Source organism: Sciurus vulgaris, assembly GCF_902686455.1.
Source record: "Sciurus vulgaris genome assembly, chromosome: 19".
In the NCBI taxonomy this organism is placed as follows: domain Eukaryota; kingdom Metazoa; phylum Chordata; class Mammalia; order Rodentia; family Sciuridae; genus Sciurus; species Sciurus vulgaris.
Genome location: NC_136480.1, coordinates 32,033,215 through 32,046,450, shown reverse-complemented (window position 1 = coordinate 32,046,450; position 13,236 = coordinate 32,033,215). Strand labels below are relative to the sequence as shown.

The 13,236-nt window shown below is 34.2% G+C and overlaps 1 protein-coding gene across 1 annotated transcript in view; it reads left to right on the top strand.

Moving 5' to 3' along the window:
- LOC306650414 (zinc finger protein 738-like) overlaps window positions 1-13,236 on the top strand; it is a 183,797-nt gene that overhangs the window by 137,791 nt on the left and 32,770 nt on the right. Inside the window, exon 2 of the mRNA XM_079122460.1 lies at window positions 5,231-5,357. Within this exon, the coding sequence (XP_078978586.1) occupies window positions 5,231-5,357 (127 nt within the window). The remainder of the gene's footprint in view (window positions 1-5,230; window positions 5,358-13,236) is intronic.

Below are 13,236 nucleotides of genomic sequence, written 5' to 3'. Positions count from 1 at the left end.
CAAGTGGCCGCGCTCCTCTTCCTCCTCCTCGTCCTCAGGACAGGCCCCGGTGTTCAGAAGCGTCGTTCTGAGTCCAAACAGCTCGCAGCGCAGCTTCTCATCTGGCAACCGCCTGTAGCTCTGGTATAGTCACTCCAAATCCAAGTGGTCACTCTCCTCCTCCTCCTCCTCAGGGCAGGCCCCGGTGTCCTGAGTCCACACAGCTCTCCTCGCCACTCTTCCCCTGGGCAGATGCCGGAGCCCCAGTGGTTGCTCCGAGTCCCAGCGCTGTGTCGAGCGACCTCCTTTACGGGGCTCCCAGCTGTCCGAGTTCACTGCTCCAGCGGGGGGAGGGGCGTCTCGCCGGCAGTTCTACTTCACAAAGTTTCCTGCATTCCGGGACCACCGTCCCATCCGGGACGCCTTCCCAATGGGTGAGAGTCACCTGGCTGCTTTGAGTTGGTCCCAAGCGTCTCAATATCTCCTCTTTTGAATCCTGAGTCCTGGAGCAACATGAAATGCAGCCACCCTCTAGGCCGCCATCTTGAAACCTCCTCATTAAAATTTTTGTTCACCATTTTCTGAAGTTGATACTAAGTTTACCACATCTTTTCCATTTTGGGGAGTGATTTCAAATGAAATTTCTTTGTAAAATCTATCAGAAATAATAAATAGAAAAAAACTCTTTCATTGTGGATGCATAAATGTCAGTACATATCCTTGAGTTTTTGTGGCAGATAAACTGGTGAATTATGGCTTTAGCATATCAGATTTTCTTTCCTAAAGTATTGTGTTTGTCAATCATACATCCTATTCTCTGCATATTTCAGTTTAATATTAAATCTTTGTGATAGTTTGTATGAGAGGTGTCCCCGCCAAAGCTCACCTATGAGACAATGCAAGAAGGTTCTGAGGAGAAGTGTTTGGGTTGTGAGAGTCTTAATCAGTGATTTAATGCCTTGATTGAGATTATCTGTGGTAACTGAAGTGGTAGGGTGTTGTCAAAGGAGAATGGAGTTGGGGCTTGGGTTTGGAGTGTATATTTTTTATCTAGAGAGTGGAGATTCTCTTGTTTCCTGATCACCATGTGAGCTCTTTTCCTCTGCCACACTCTTCCAGCATGATGTTCAGCCTCTCCTCAGACCCTGAGGAGTTGGACCAGGCTTCTATAGACTAAGACCTCTTAAACCATGAGCCATCAAATAAGCTTTTCTTTCTCTAGTGTTTCTTGTCAGATCCTTTTGTCACATCAGCCAAATAGCTGATTATAATATATCATAGTACTTGACAAATTGCTTATATAAGATTTGTTATTTTCTAAGCAAATTATTATTATGGGAATAGCAACAAAATGACATACATATTTTCTGAAAAAATAGATACTTGTGCTTTCCCCCCAGGTATATATTACAAGTGCCCTACACATTTGTTTTCTTTTATACACATAAACATTCAGTTTAGGCAGACATGGTCATACACACCTGTAATCCCAGCTACTCAGGAGCTAATGCAGGAGAAGTAAAAGTATGAGATTAGCCTTGGCAATTTAGTGAGATTGTTTCAGAATAAAAAACAAAGAAAGAAGGAGTGTATTTGTGTAGCTCAGTGGCAAATCAGTAAATTTTCCCTGGGTTTAATACCTAGTACAAAACAACATAAACAGGCTGGGGGTATAGCTCAGTTGGTAGAGTGCTTGCCTTGCAAGCACAACACCCTGGGTTCAAATCCCCAGCACTGAAAAAAAAAAAAAAGAATTTGAGTATTTTCTTTACTGACATTACATTGGGTATTTTCTCATTCAAACTGTAATAAAATTGGGTAGAGAAAAGACCTGAGTTCCATGACTTCAAGCTAATACTTGTCTTGAGCCTACAAAAGGAGTTCCATGAAGGTCCATGTGTTCTGATGCATGTAGAGGCATATTTTCAAGAGTTACATTTGAATTGTAGGTAATTGCTTCTGAGAAAGAAGCACAGAGGAGAAGAAAGCAGATGTAGCTGGTTTTCAGGTGTGTTCCAGGTCTGTGACTGCATTTTCTTTCCAAAATACTATGTATTTTGAACTTGCAAACTTTTCCTTCCCTACTTTTTGTTTTCGTGTTAACATGTCTTAAAGTACTTTATTTCCTTTTCAGAATAGTTAACATGTAACCCTTTATTTTAGTAGCTTTCCCTCGACTTTTACACTTCAGTTTTATTCATGTGATATATTCATGACTTGTAATGTTGAACATATTTTATTTTCAACTTTTAAATCTGTTGGTACTATAGATTTGCATTGGTGCTATTGATGAGTCATTAGAGATTGCCAAAGAAGTAAACTATACTTTTTTGTTCACATCCCATTCTGGATATTCCATCAACTTTAAGAATTAATAAAATGCACATTAAAAAAGGATGCCTATGGTAACATAAAATTTTGAAAGAGAATAGTTAATATAGATTCCCTCTCCATTACATTCATGGAGCCTAGATCTGACTTTTCTTGGCCAATTTTTACCCCTCTGAGTCTTGGGAAGGCCTGTTTTCTGTATTTCCTGCCTAGAGAGGTCAGGATGGAACTACCTCATTGGTCAAATTAGCTTGAAGTCAGAGCTTTGAATCAAGGTTCCTCTCAGACCAGACATCATCTCTGAAGTCTCTGGAACTCCCAATCTGTCCATTCCTCCCCTGCTTTCTCAAAAGAGTCCTTGCTACCCCTGCCCAGTCTCACTATAGGGAGGCTTCCAAAGTTCTCAGTCAGCAAGTTGTCCTGCAGCTCTGTGCATGTCCAAAGTCTTTGAGGGATGGAGATGAACCATTTCACTTGCAAAACAATATGGGTTCTGTGTGCCATGCCATCCTGTGGAAAACTGGGCTACACTGACCACCACTCTCCCAAACTGTCCACCATGTGTTTAATGGGGCTGGGTCAGTCCCACATGGAGATAGGTTAGGAAAAGTCTTTGTCATTTCCTATATGGCTCCTACAGCACATGTATGATAGATTTGGAACTGTTGTCCCTTATATTGGCATTTCAGACTCTCATGGTCATAGGAGTTCATTGGTATCCCAGCCTGCCCTTCCATTTGGGCCTCTAGCTCCTCTGAACTTTCCAGCATTCTATGCCAAGCCCTCACATGGTGCCAGAACCTCCTTTCCCTCTGTCCATCTTCTCTGGAGAAGCCTGGCCAAAGTTTGATTTGGAAAGGTTTTCAACACTGCCACTGGGTTTAGCCTGTCACTTCCTGTACTTACAGCAAACATGATCTGTACCATATTTACCTAGAGAATCAATCTGAGGAGACTGGGAGAAAAAAATTGACATAGCAAGGAACAGATGCTAGCTGGAAACACATGCTCTGAGAGTCCTTCTTTCTTCATCTTTCTCATGAATGGCTTTGGACTTGACCCTTACATTTTCTTACATGGGGCAAAATTATTCAAACCCAATTTACTGATCTTTCCCTCAGTTTTACATGCTCATAATGGATGACATTAATCTTGTATCTTTGAGCATCTCCCATTAATTCACAATTGTTTTTTCATAGTTTATATTAGAAAGATGTCCATTATACTAAATCAAAACAGGAAAAAAAAAAAAAAAAAGAAGAAGAGACTCACTCTCTAGAATAGTAAAGTGTACTTGAACTACCCTTTTAGGACTTCCATAGCATGGAACAAGTACACAGATGGAACTTCAATTTAAACTTTTATCAGAAGAATGTTGAAATTATGTCTTATCTTTTATTTTATTTTCCTTCATTTTGGCCACTCACATCACAGAAATGATGGTGTCCTTTTATGTGCACTGACACTTTATACCAAAATTATCTGCCAATTTTTTCCCTATAATGATAATAGATTTCTTTTTATCATTAAGTATCACTTCAGAATTTTTCTAAATAATCTGTATAAACCACCATACTTTATACAATATTCCATCTTTCAATTTGTCTTTATTATTGACTTGCTTTGGAGAACAAAAATTCTCATGGTTGTTTACTAGACATATTGGCTTTGTAACCATACCTTTGTATGTTTTCATTTTATTCCACCTCAAGGTCAAAGGCATACTCATTCTAATCTCCCTACATTTTCAGTAAAAGAACAGTTAAAAAAATCCTATTTCTAAGTGTATTAAAATTATAAAATAGAGTTCAGAAATAATACCTGAAAAATATCAAAGAAAATACAAAACTCAGAAATCATGGCCCTTTATATTCTGTTCTTCAATATGTGTATCTTAGTACTGCAATAATGAAACAAAGCATCAACCCCAAATTGATTTATAATTTCACACAATTAAATGTATTTCATTTACATGAAGTTTTGTGTTGTTTTAATGCATAACAAGTTGCCATTTTTACATGTGCTAAAATGTATCATTTGATAAATTTAATTTTATTGCCTTTTTAAAATGTTTCCATTATTCTTCTTAGTTATCATAACTATCAATGACTGCTCTGAAAATTCTTTTAATTTCAGAATTTAAGTACATTTCATGAATTATTGGCCAGGCAGACTTGCAAAACCCAGGAAGAACATTAATTGGATGTTTGACATAATGTCCTCAAAAATAAAAAAACAAATATTACCACTCTCAAGAGATTATTTTGGGTATATGCATTAAGATATGAGATATTCTTACACTGATAGATGCATATTTGAAATGATAATAAAGGATTCTTGTTGCTACTTGTTATTATAGCAAACTGTACAAATCACTTAAAATATTTGAATTTCAACTCATCAATAGACTCTTTTTTTAGTGTTCTATCTCACAAATATTCAAAAGCTTCTCTTGGACCAGTGGAATTGGGATCACTAGAGAGCTTGCTACATATTCAGAAACCCAGATCTCATCCCAGGACTATGTATTAATGATGCATATCCAGTCCATGTTTGTGCTTATTACAATTTAGAAAGCAATCTTCTAACTCACTATAAATTTTCCATCTGAGAAATATGCATACTATATTTTTAAAAATATAAACATAGCCCCCAAATGTAAATGGTGATGTTCATCTTCATTTTACACTTTAGTTTGCCAAAGTGTAGCACATAGAGGTTTTTGGACTTCTGTCATCTTCTTTTTTCTGAGTTCTCTCATACATTAGACAAGCACGCCTTGTTAAGAAGTAGCTTATTGAATGATTGAGGTTCTATACCTATGTGAGAGCCAGGTCTTCTACCTCTCATGGGTCAAATGAAAAACTCTGTCAATGATCAAATGGTCAATATGCCATTTATACACTTATTCTTATTTCAGGAACCATTGACATTCAGGGATGTGGCCATTGATTTCTCTCAAGAGGAATGGGAATGCCTGGACCCTGCTCAGCAGAATTTATATAGAGATGTGATGTTGGAGAACTACAGAAACCTGCTGTTTCTGGGTGAGCAAGCTTCCCTTCAGAATTCTTAATTCACTACCAATACTGGATGTCCTTCCTTTGAAGAATATCTCTTGGTAGCTTCTGTTGTACATGAATGAGTTTCATATACTTACTCATCAAAATACATTAGGAAATTGTCAATATAGAGAAGATATTTATTGCATTTCTATTTATGTTTGACCTTATTCTTTCTTGATATGATACACACCCCTCGCTTCATATTTGTCACAGTAAATCAACAGGATAAAATATTGTGACCTACACCTTAAAGTCCAATGTATTTCCTTATCTTTGGTTTGTTCACCTTACTGTTGATATTTGGAAGTAGTTCTCAGTATTTCAAGATTGCCTTCATCTATGCATATGGAAGGACATCGTTTTAGCTTCCCCTGTTGGCCCTATTGAATGACATAATGATCACAAGTGTGTAACTATGTCTTTATTCACCCATCTAAGTGAGGATTTACTTTCTGTCTCATATGTCTGCTTGTCTAAGTTTGTCAGTATTAATCCAGTGAATAGTGTACCTTTTATTAAGCTTAATATCAGAAAACATTACTTAAATTTGTTTCTATTTTAAATACTTTTTAATTATTTATAAGTACTTGAAATTCCACAGGATTTTTAAAATAGCCTTTTTTTGAAAAATTAATATTGAAAATTTGATAGTTATTACCTGGCATCTATAAATAATTTGGATAATATAGACAACTGAAATGTTATCTTTCATTTCTTGAATGAGACCATTGTCACATATTTTTGGGGTTTTGAATGTCATTTCCCTATTGTTTTCTAATTTTTACTATGTTTAGAAAGTTATTTAAGTATTGTCATTTATTAACATATGTTCTGGTTGCAACTTGGTCAATGCAGAATATTTCTTGAGCTATTGAGGAGCCCTAGTCTGCAAGTCTAGTTGGTTTAAAATAGATTTAAAGTCTTCTAGTTTGTGTTTACCATTCTGCTTGTTCTATTTTCTGTTACATCCATTGGAGCTTAGTGTCTTCAAATATTACTGTGTTATTATTTTTAACAATTTTCTCAGGCATGCCTTTCTATATTTGGAAGTATGATGTAGTTATACATGTATTATTCTAGAGTTTTAGAGGGTGGTCTCTTCTATATCTTTATAAAATATTCTAGTTTGTCACTTAAATATTTTCACTTAGAAAGCATTTTATCTCACATAACTTTTTTCTTAATCATTTTGCATAACATTATTATTGCCATTTCTGATTTACTTTTATCATCTTGTTTGTAATTTCCTTTTTATCATTTCACTTTTACTAAAAGTAAACATAGATTTAAATAGCGTACAGGAATTTTCAGATTTAATCCTTTTAGTCACATTTTGTGTTCTGACTGGTGTTTAATAATAATCCATTTTAATTAGATAAATTACTGAAAATAACTTATTGCTGTTATTTTGTAAGTTATTTTCTCTATTTCTTATGATTGTTTTCCCTACTTTAATTTTTGGCTCATAGATTGTTATAGTGACACATCTCACCTTATTCTATTCATACATTTCATAGTTATTATGTCACTAAAATTGGATTATATAAAACACTTTAGTCTTAAACTATTTCATCTACTGGTAGTAAATTAAGTTAAATTCCATATAAAAATCAGCATGTTTGGAGGTCCTCTTTATGTTGTTGTACAACTATTTTCATATTGTATACCAATTGACAGGTTTATGCTAATCTTTATGATTTTGTGTTTCAAACTCTATGGGAAAAGTTATTTTATGAGCCATCATTACATTCTAATAGAATTCATATTTATGGATATTTTTGCTTTTGACAGAAAGTTTTAAGATTTTAAATGATTTGTCCTCTGCAGATTTATTTTCAATTGAAAGGATTCTCTATAGTCTTTCTTATAGGATAGGTCTAGAAGTCAGAAACCTTTTTAGCATTTTTATATCTTGACATAATAACTTTTTTTTTGGTGGTGCTGGGGATTGAACCCAGGGCCTTGTGTGTGCTAGCAAGCACTCTACCAACTGAATTACTGAGCTATATCCCCAGTCTTTCTTTTTCTTTACTTTTAAAAAATAGTGGTTTTAGATATAGAATTCATGGTTGTTAGTTTATTTTTTCTTTGCTTTATTTAACTGTATTTTCCAGTTCTTCTCTGGGATTCTTCTGGTAAAAAGTCAACTACTAATTATATAGAAACATCCTTTTAAGTGATACATCTCTTATCTTTTGGTCTTCTCAAAAGTTTTTCTTTTTGAATTTTGAAACTTCATGTACTTCATTTTGAGTCTTTTTGTGTTTATCCTGATTCTGCTTCTTGAAGTTTGATATCTTTTCTTTCACTTCCAAGTTCTCAGACCTTAGTTCTTAAAGAACATTTCAAGTATACAATTTCTACTAATTTATGTAATTTTTTCTCTCAATTTCATTTACTTTCATTCTTGATCAGCACATTAAACATCACTGAAATGTTTATTTCCTCTTAGTAAGTTCATAACCTTCAAATTCTTATGGTCTTTACCCAGTTTTTATTGTTGATTGATTGAACCAAGTTTCCCTTTTTTGTGTGATATTGTTTGCATTGAGATTTTTCTACCTAAAAAAAATTCTTTTTGTAGAGGATTATAATTATTTTGGACATGTTTGGAAATTACTACATAAATTTAAAAAAAGAGGCCAGGTAGAAAGACACATGCCTGTAATCCCAGATAATTGGGAGGCTGAGGCAGAGGGACTGCAAGTTTGAGATGAGTTTATCAGTGACAACCTGTCTCAAAAATAAACAACATAGAAAGCATCTGGGGGAGACACTGTGGTTATAGCTCATTGGTAGAACACTTACCCCGCATGTGAGAGGTACTGGCTTCAATCCTCAGCACCCCATAAAAATAAAATAAAGGTATTGTGTCCATCTTCAACTAAAAAGAAAAAAATTTTAAAAAAGACTAAAAGTGACTGGGAAAGTAACTCAGTGGAAAAGTGTCACTATTTTCAATCCCAAATACCCTCCTTCCCTAAAAGAAGAGAAAAATAAAAGGCAAAAATCAATTGTTACATCACTTACCTCACATGTGAAAACTGAAAAAGTTGAATTTAGGAGCTATGACTTGGGGGATGTTAGGAGTTATAACAGTCAAAGCCTGCAAATTTACATTTTGTTGGGGAAAGTCAAGTGTTCTGTACAACATGTTGGGTGTAGTGTATTATATTATTCTTTTTCTTTTGTATTTGGAAAACACTGGTTGATATCAACAGATATTTTATTTTTTCCTTTTTTTTTTTTTTTTTTTTTTTTTTTTTTTTGTTAGTGTCTTGCTAAATTGCTGAGGTGGGTGTTGAATAGGCACTCCTTTTGTCTCAGCCTCCTGAGTCACAGAATTTTAATTGTGTGTCACCATGCTTGACTCATATATTGTATTCTTAATAAATGATACCACAATATATGTAAAGTTTACTAAAAAATAAACATGGTAATTATGTGAAATAATACATGTATTAATTGTTAGATGTAGTCATTTGTATGCTTTCAAACGTCATGACATACATAAGAAGTGGTTCGTGTTATCTGTTAATAAAGAGCAGAAAGTATGATCATTAAAGAGTGAGTCATTTTGTTGCTCTCTATGGTTTGACTTCATTCAGGCAATACTGACATCAGCTGTGATAGACTTGCTACCTCTCAAACCTGCTTTCATACTGTATCTTTTAGATGTGTGTGTACATTTCTCCCTCTGTAAATGTCTGTTCATATCTCTTCTTAAGAATGCAGTTTCTTAAATCCCTGATGAGTATCTTTTGTTCTGTTAATCCAAATTCTACAAGCAGGGGATGTTTTTTATTCTGATTAAAACCCAATCCTTGTGGGTGAACCTGCTGGCAGTATTCACCTAGGTATTTTCATATGTGTACATAGGAAAATTATGTTGGATTTATTGTACTGCCTTTCCCATTCCTACCCTCCCTGTTCTATGATTTCTTTATTCATTCATCTGTTGATTGGCTTCTAGGTCAGTTCCATGTCTTAGCTATTGTGAATTGTGCTACTATGCGACCGTGTCACTATACTGTGCTTATTTTAAATACTTTGGATGTATGCTGATGTGTTATAACTAGGTGAAATGGTGGTTCCATTCCTAATTTTTTTTTTTGTATTGGGAATTGAATCTAGAGCACTTCAACACTGAGTCACATTCTCAGCCCTTTTTATGTTTTATTTAGGGGCAGGATCTCACTGAGTTGCTTAGGGCCTCACTAAGTAGCTGAGATTGGCTTTGAATTCACAAGCCTCATGTCTCAGCCTCCCAAGCTGATTTCTAGTTTTTGAGGAATCGCCATACTTCTTTCCAGTGGTTTTGTACCAATTTGCAGTTCTAAAACGTATGGAAATCCTCTGTTATCCACTTTTAGTCAACATTTTTTGTTACATGTATTTTTAATAATTGCCATTCTGACTGGAGTGAGGTTAATTCTTAGTATAGATTTAATTTGTATTATTCCAATTGCTAAAGATTTGAACACATTTTTAATATAGTTGTTGATCTTTCCTATTTCTTCTTTTGAGAAGGACCTGCTAAGGTCCTTTGCCTATTTATTCATTAGGTTGTTTTTTCTTGTTTACCTATGGAGTAATGAGGATCTTGGATTTGCTTTGCTGCTCCCCTTCTGACATCCTCGCCTTGGTAATAACTTCATTTTTGTGTGTGTGTTAAAAGTATATTCACAAGAGTGTGACAAGTGAAATAATTTGTTCTTTTGATTTCTTTCAGTTAAGTATTCTCATCGAACCCAAGAATTTCCATCAGAGCCAGCAGTAAAATGTTCATTCCAAAAGGTGATAAAGGGAAGGTATGGAAACCATGGCATTGAAAATTTACATTTAAGGAAAAAGTGGAGAATGTGGGGAGAGTAAAGTTCAGAAATTTTGTCATGATAAATATAATAAGCATGAGATGACTATACAATAGTAATTTTCACATAAATAGATATGAAGATATATACAATCTCAGAAAACATCTCAGTTTATGCCAGTCAGTTATGAGGAGGGGTTTGGGTGTCTTGAAAATGCACATCCACTGAATTTTTGATAATATAATTTTTGATAATAATTCCTCTGAACAGAAATTTAGAAAATATAAAATGGAATCTATTATATGATAAAGTAAATAACAAGAAAAATTTGAGATGTAGTATTTGGTTAAATTTTCTTTCAAACATTTTTATGGAGAAGAAAAAAAACAATAAATTACACAGTAAGATCAGATTTGTTGTACTTAACAAAATGTCTATTCTGCATTCAACATACAGTTCTTCCTTGTGTCAAAACATAACATTTTAATGAATGTAGGAAGATCTGTACTTACCTATTGTTACTTGATCAAAAATTAGCCATAGATATTTGATGAGAGTTGTATATTTTTAATAAAACTTTCAAGTCCTTTAGCCAAGTCTCTACCATAAGTAATTATGAGTGTATTTTTATTGGAGAAAAATGTAACAAATGCAGTAAAACTCAGAAATATTCTTTTTTTTTCAAATCCTAGAAAATATCAGTGTTTGCAATTTACAAGGAAGCTTTACAAATGTAACAAATGTAAAAAAGCATTTCATCAGTGCTCAAAATTTATCATTCCAAGCATCCATATTCAAGGAAAGAATTGCAAATATAAACAATGTGGAAGAGCTTAAAATAAAATCACAAGCACTATTTGGTGAAAGAAAATGCATATGGGAAGAATGCCCTTCAAATTTAGTAAACCTGCTCAAGCATTTAAGGAATTCTCAACCCTTTATCATAGTAGTGATAACCCCTATAGATGTGAAGATTGTGGTGAAGCTTTTAATCAAAGGTCAGCACTTTCTAAACACAAGAAGATTCATTCTGGAGAAAAACCCTTCAAAAACACAGACTGTGGGAAAACATTCATTCAATTTTCACACTTTACTCACCATCAGAGGGTTTATAATGATAAGAGGAAACACCAAAAAATTCATAGAGATGAGAGACCATATGAATGTAAGGAGTGTGGAAAAGGCCTTAAGTATAGTACAGTCCTTATTAGACATCAGAGCATTCATAGGGATGAGAGACCATATGAATGTAAGGAGTGTGGCAAAGGCTTTAAGTGTAGTACAACCCTTAGTCAACACCAGAGGATTCATAGTGATGATAGACCATACAAATGTATGGAATGTGGAAGAGATTTTAAATACAATTCAGTCCTTACTGAGCACAAGAAGATTCATACTGGAGTAAAGCACTACAAATGTACAGAATGTGGGAAAGCATTTATGCGAATTTCACACCTTTCTGATCACCAGAGGATTCATAGTGATGAGAGACCGTATGAATGTAAGGAATGTGGCAAAGGCTTTAAGGATCATTCAATCCTTTTAAAACACTGGAGGATTCATAGTGATAAGAGACCATACAAATGTAAGGAATGTGGAAGAGATTTTAAATATATGTTGATCCTTACTCAACACCAGAAGATTCACACTGGAGAGAAGCCCTACGTATGTAAAGAATGTGGGAAAGCATTTAATCAAATCTCAAATCTTAGTAAGCACCAGAGGGTTCATAGGGATGAGAGACCATATGAATGTAAGGAATGTGGCAAAGGCTTTAAGTATAGTGCCACCCTTATTAGACACCAGAGGATTCATAGAGACCAGAGACTATACAAACATAAGGAATGAGGCAAAGTTTTCAAGCTCCTTTCAACTCTTAACACCAGACTATTCATACTGGAGGGAAACCCTATAAATATAAATAATGTGGAATAGCATTTATTCAAATCTCACATCTTATTCAATATCAGAGAATTCATTGTAATAGACTGTATGAATGTAAGGAATGTGCAAAAGACTTTAAGGATTATTTAACCCTTATCAAACATCACAAGGTTTATAGTGATAAGAAATCATACAAATGTATGGACTGTGGCAAAGATTTTCACTTCAACCCTTATTCAATGCCAGAGAATTCATATTTTAGACAAGTCATATGAATGTAAACAATGAAGCAAAGCTCTTAATGAGAGTTCCTCTCTTATTAAGCAGAGAATTTACAATGGAGAGAAACCCTAGAATGTCACAATGTTCGATTATTCTCCAATTCTTACTTGCCACCACAGGACTCATATTCAGAGAAGCCATTCAAATGTAAAGAATGTAGCAAAGCTTACAATCGAAACCATCTCTTACTCAACATTAGAGGATTCATTCTGAGAAAGACCATACAAAGGTAGGAATGTGACAAAATCTCTAACAGATCTTCACCCCTCACTAAATTCTAAAGAATTCCTATGAAAAATTCTACAAATGTGAATAATGTTGCAAGTCTTAGTAATTGCTCACACATTATAAAACACCAGAGAATTCATTGAAGAGACAAACTCTAAAAATATAATTTGTCAAATCTGTATTCTAATTTCAAAGTATCTTCAACATCAGAGCATTCTTGTCAGATCCTCATGCCTGTTATAAATACAGAAATTCTTGATCAAAAATACATGCTTTTGGTAACAGCAAAATAGTTTCAATTGAGAGGCAATATTCACAAATGAAAAATGTATAACAAAAAGTTTACACCACCTATCTTGATATGTATAGCAATTTTCAGTGAGAAATACTATGAATATAGAGATTGTGACATTGCCTTTAACTATTAATTTAAATGTTCTGGACATCATAAGTTTATGTGATATAAATAAGAAAATCCTCCTATATCAATGTAGTGCAGATAGCTCATTCCTGAAATGTTGCTGATTTATTATAAGTCAAAATTACTACACGTGTTCAGTCTTGAAAGTTGAAGAAACTATAATTTGCCAATCATTATAGGAGAGGAAAATTCTCATCAATGATCATTTTTATTTTGTATTTTTCTGGTGATT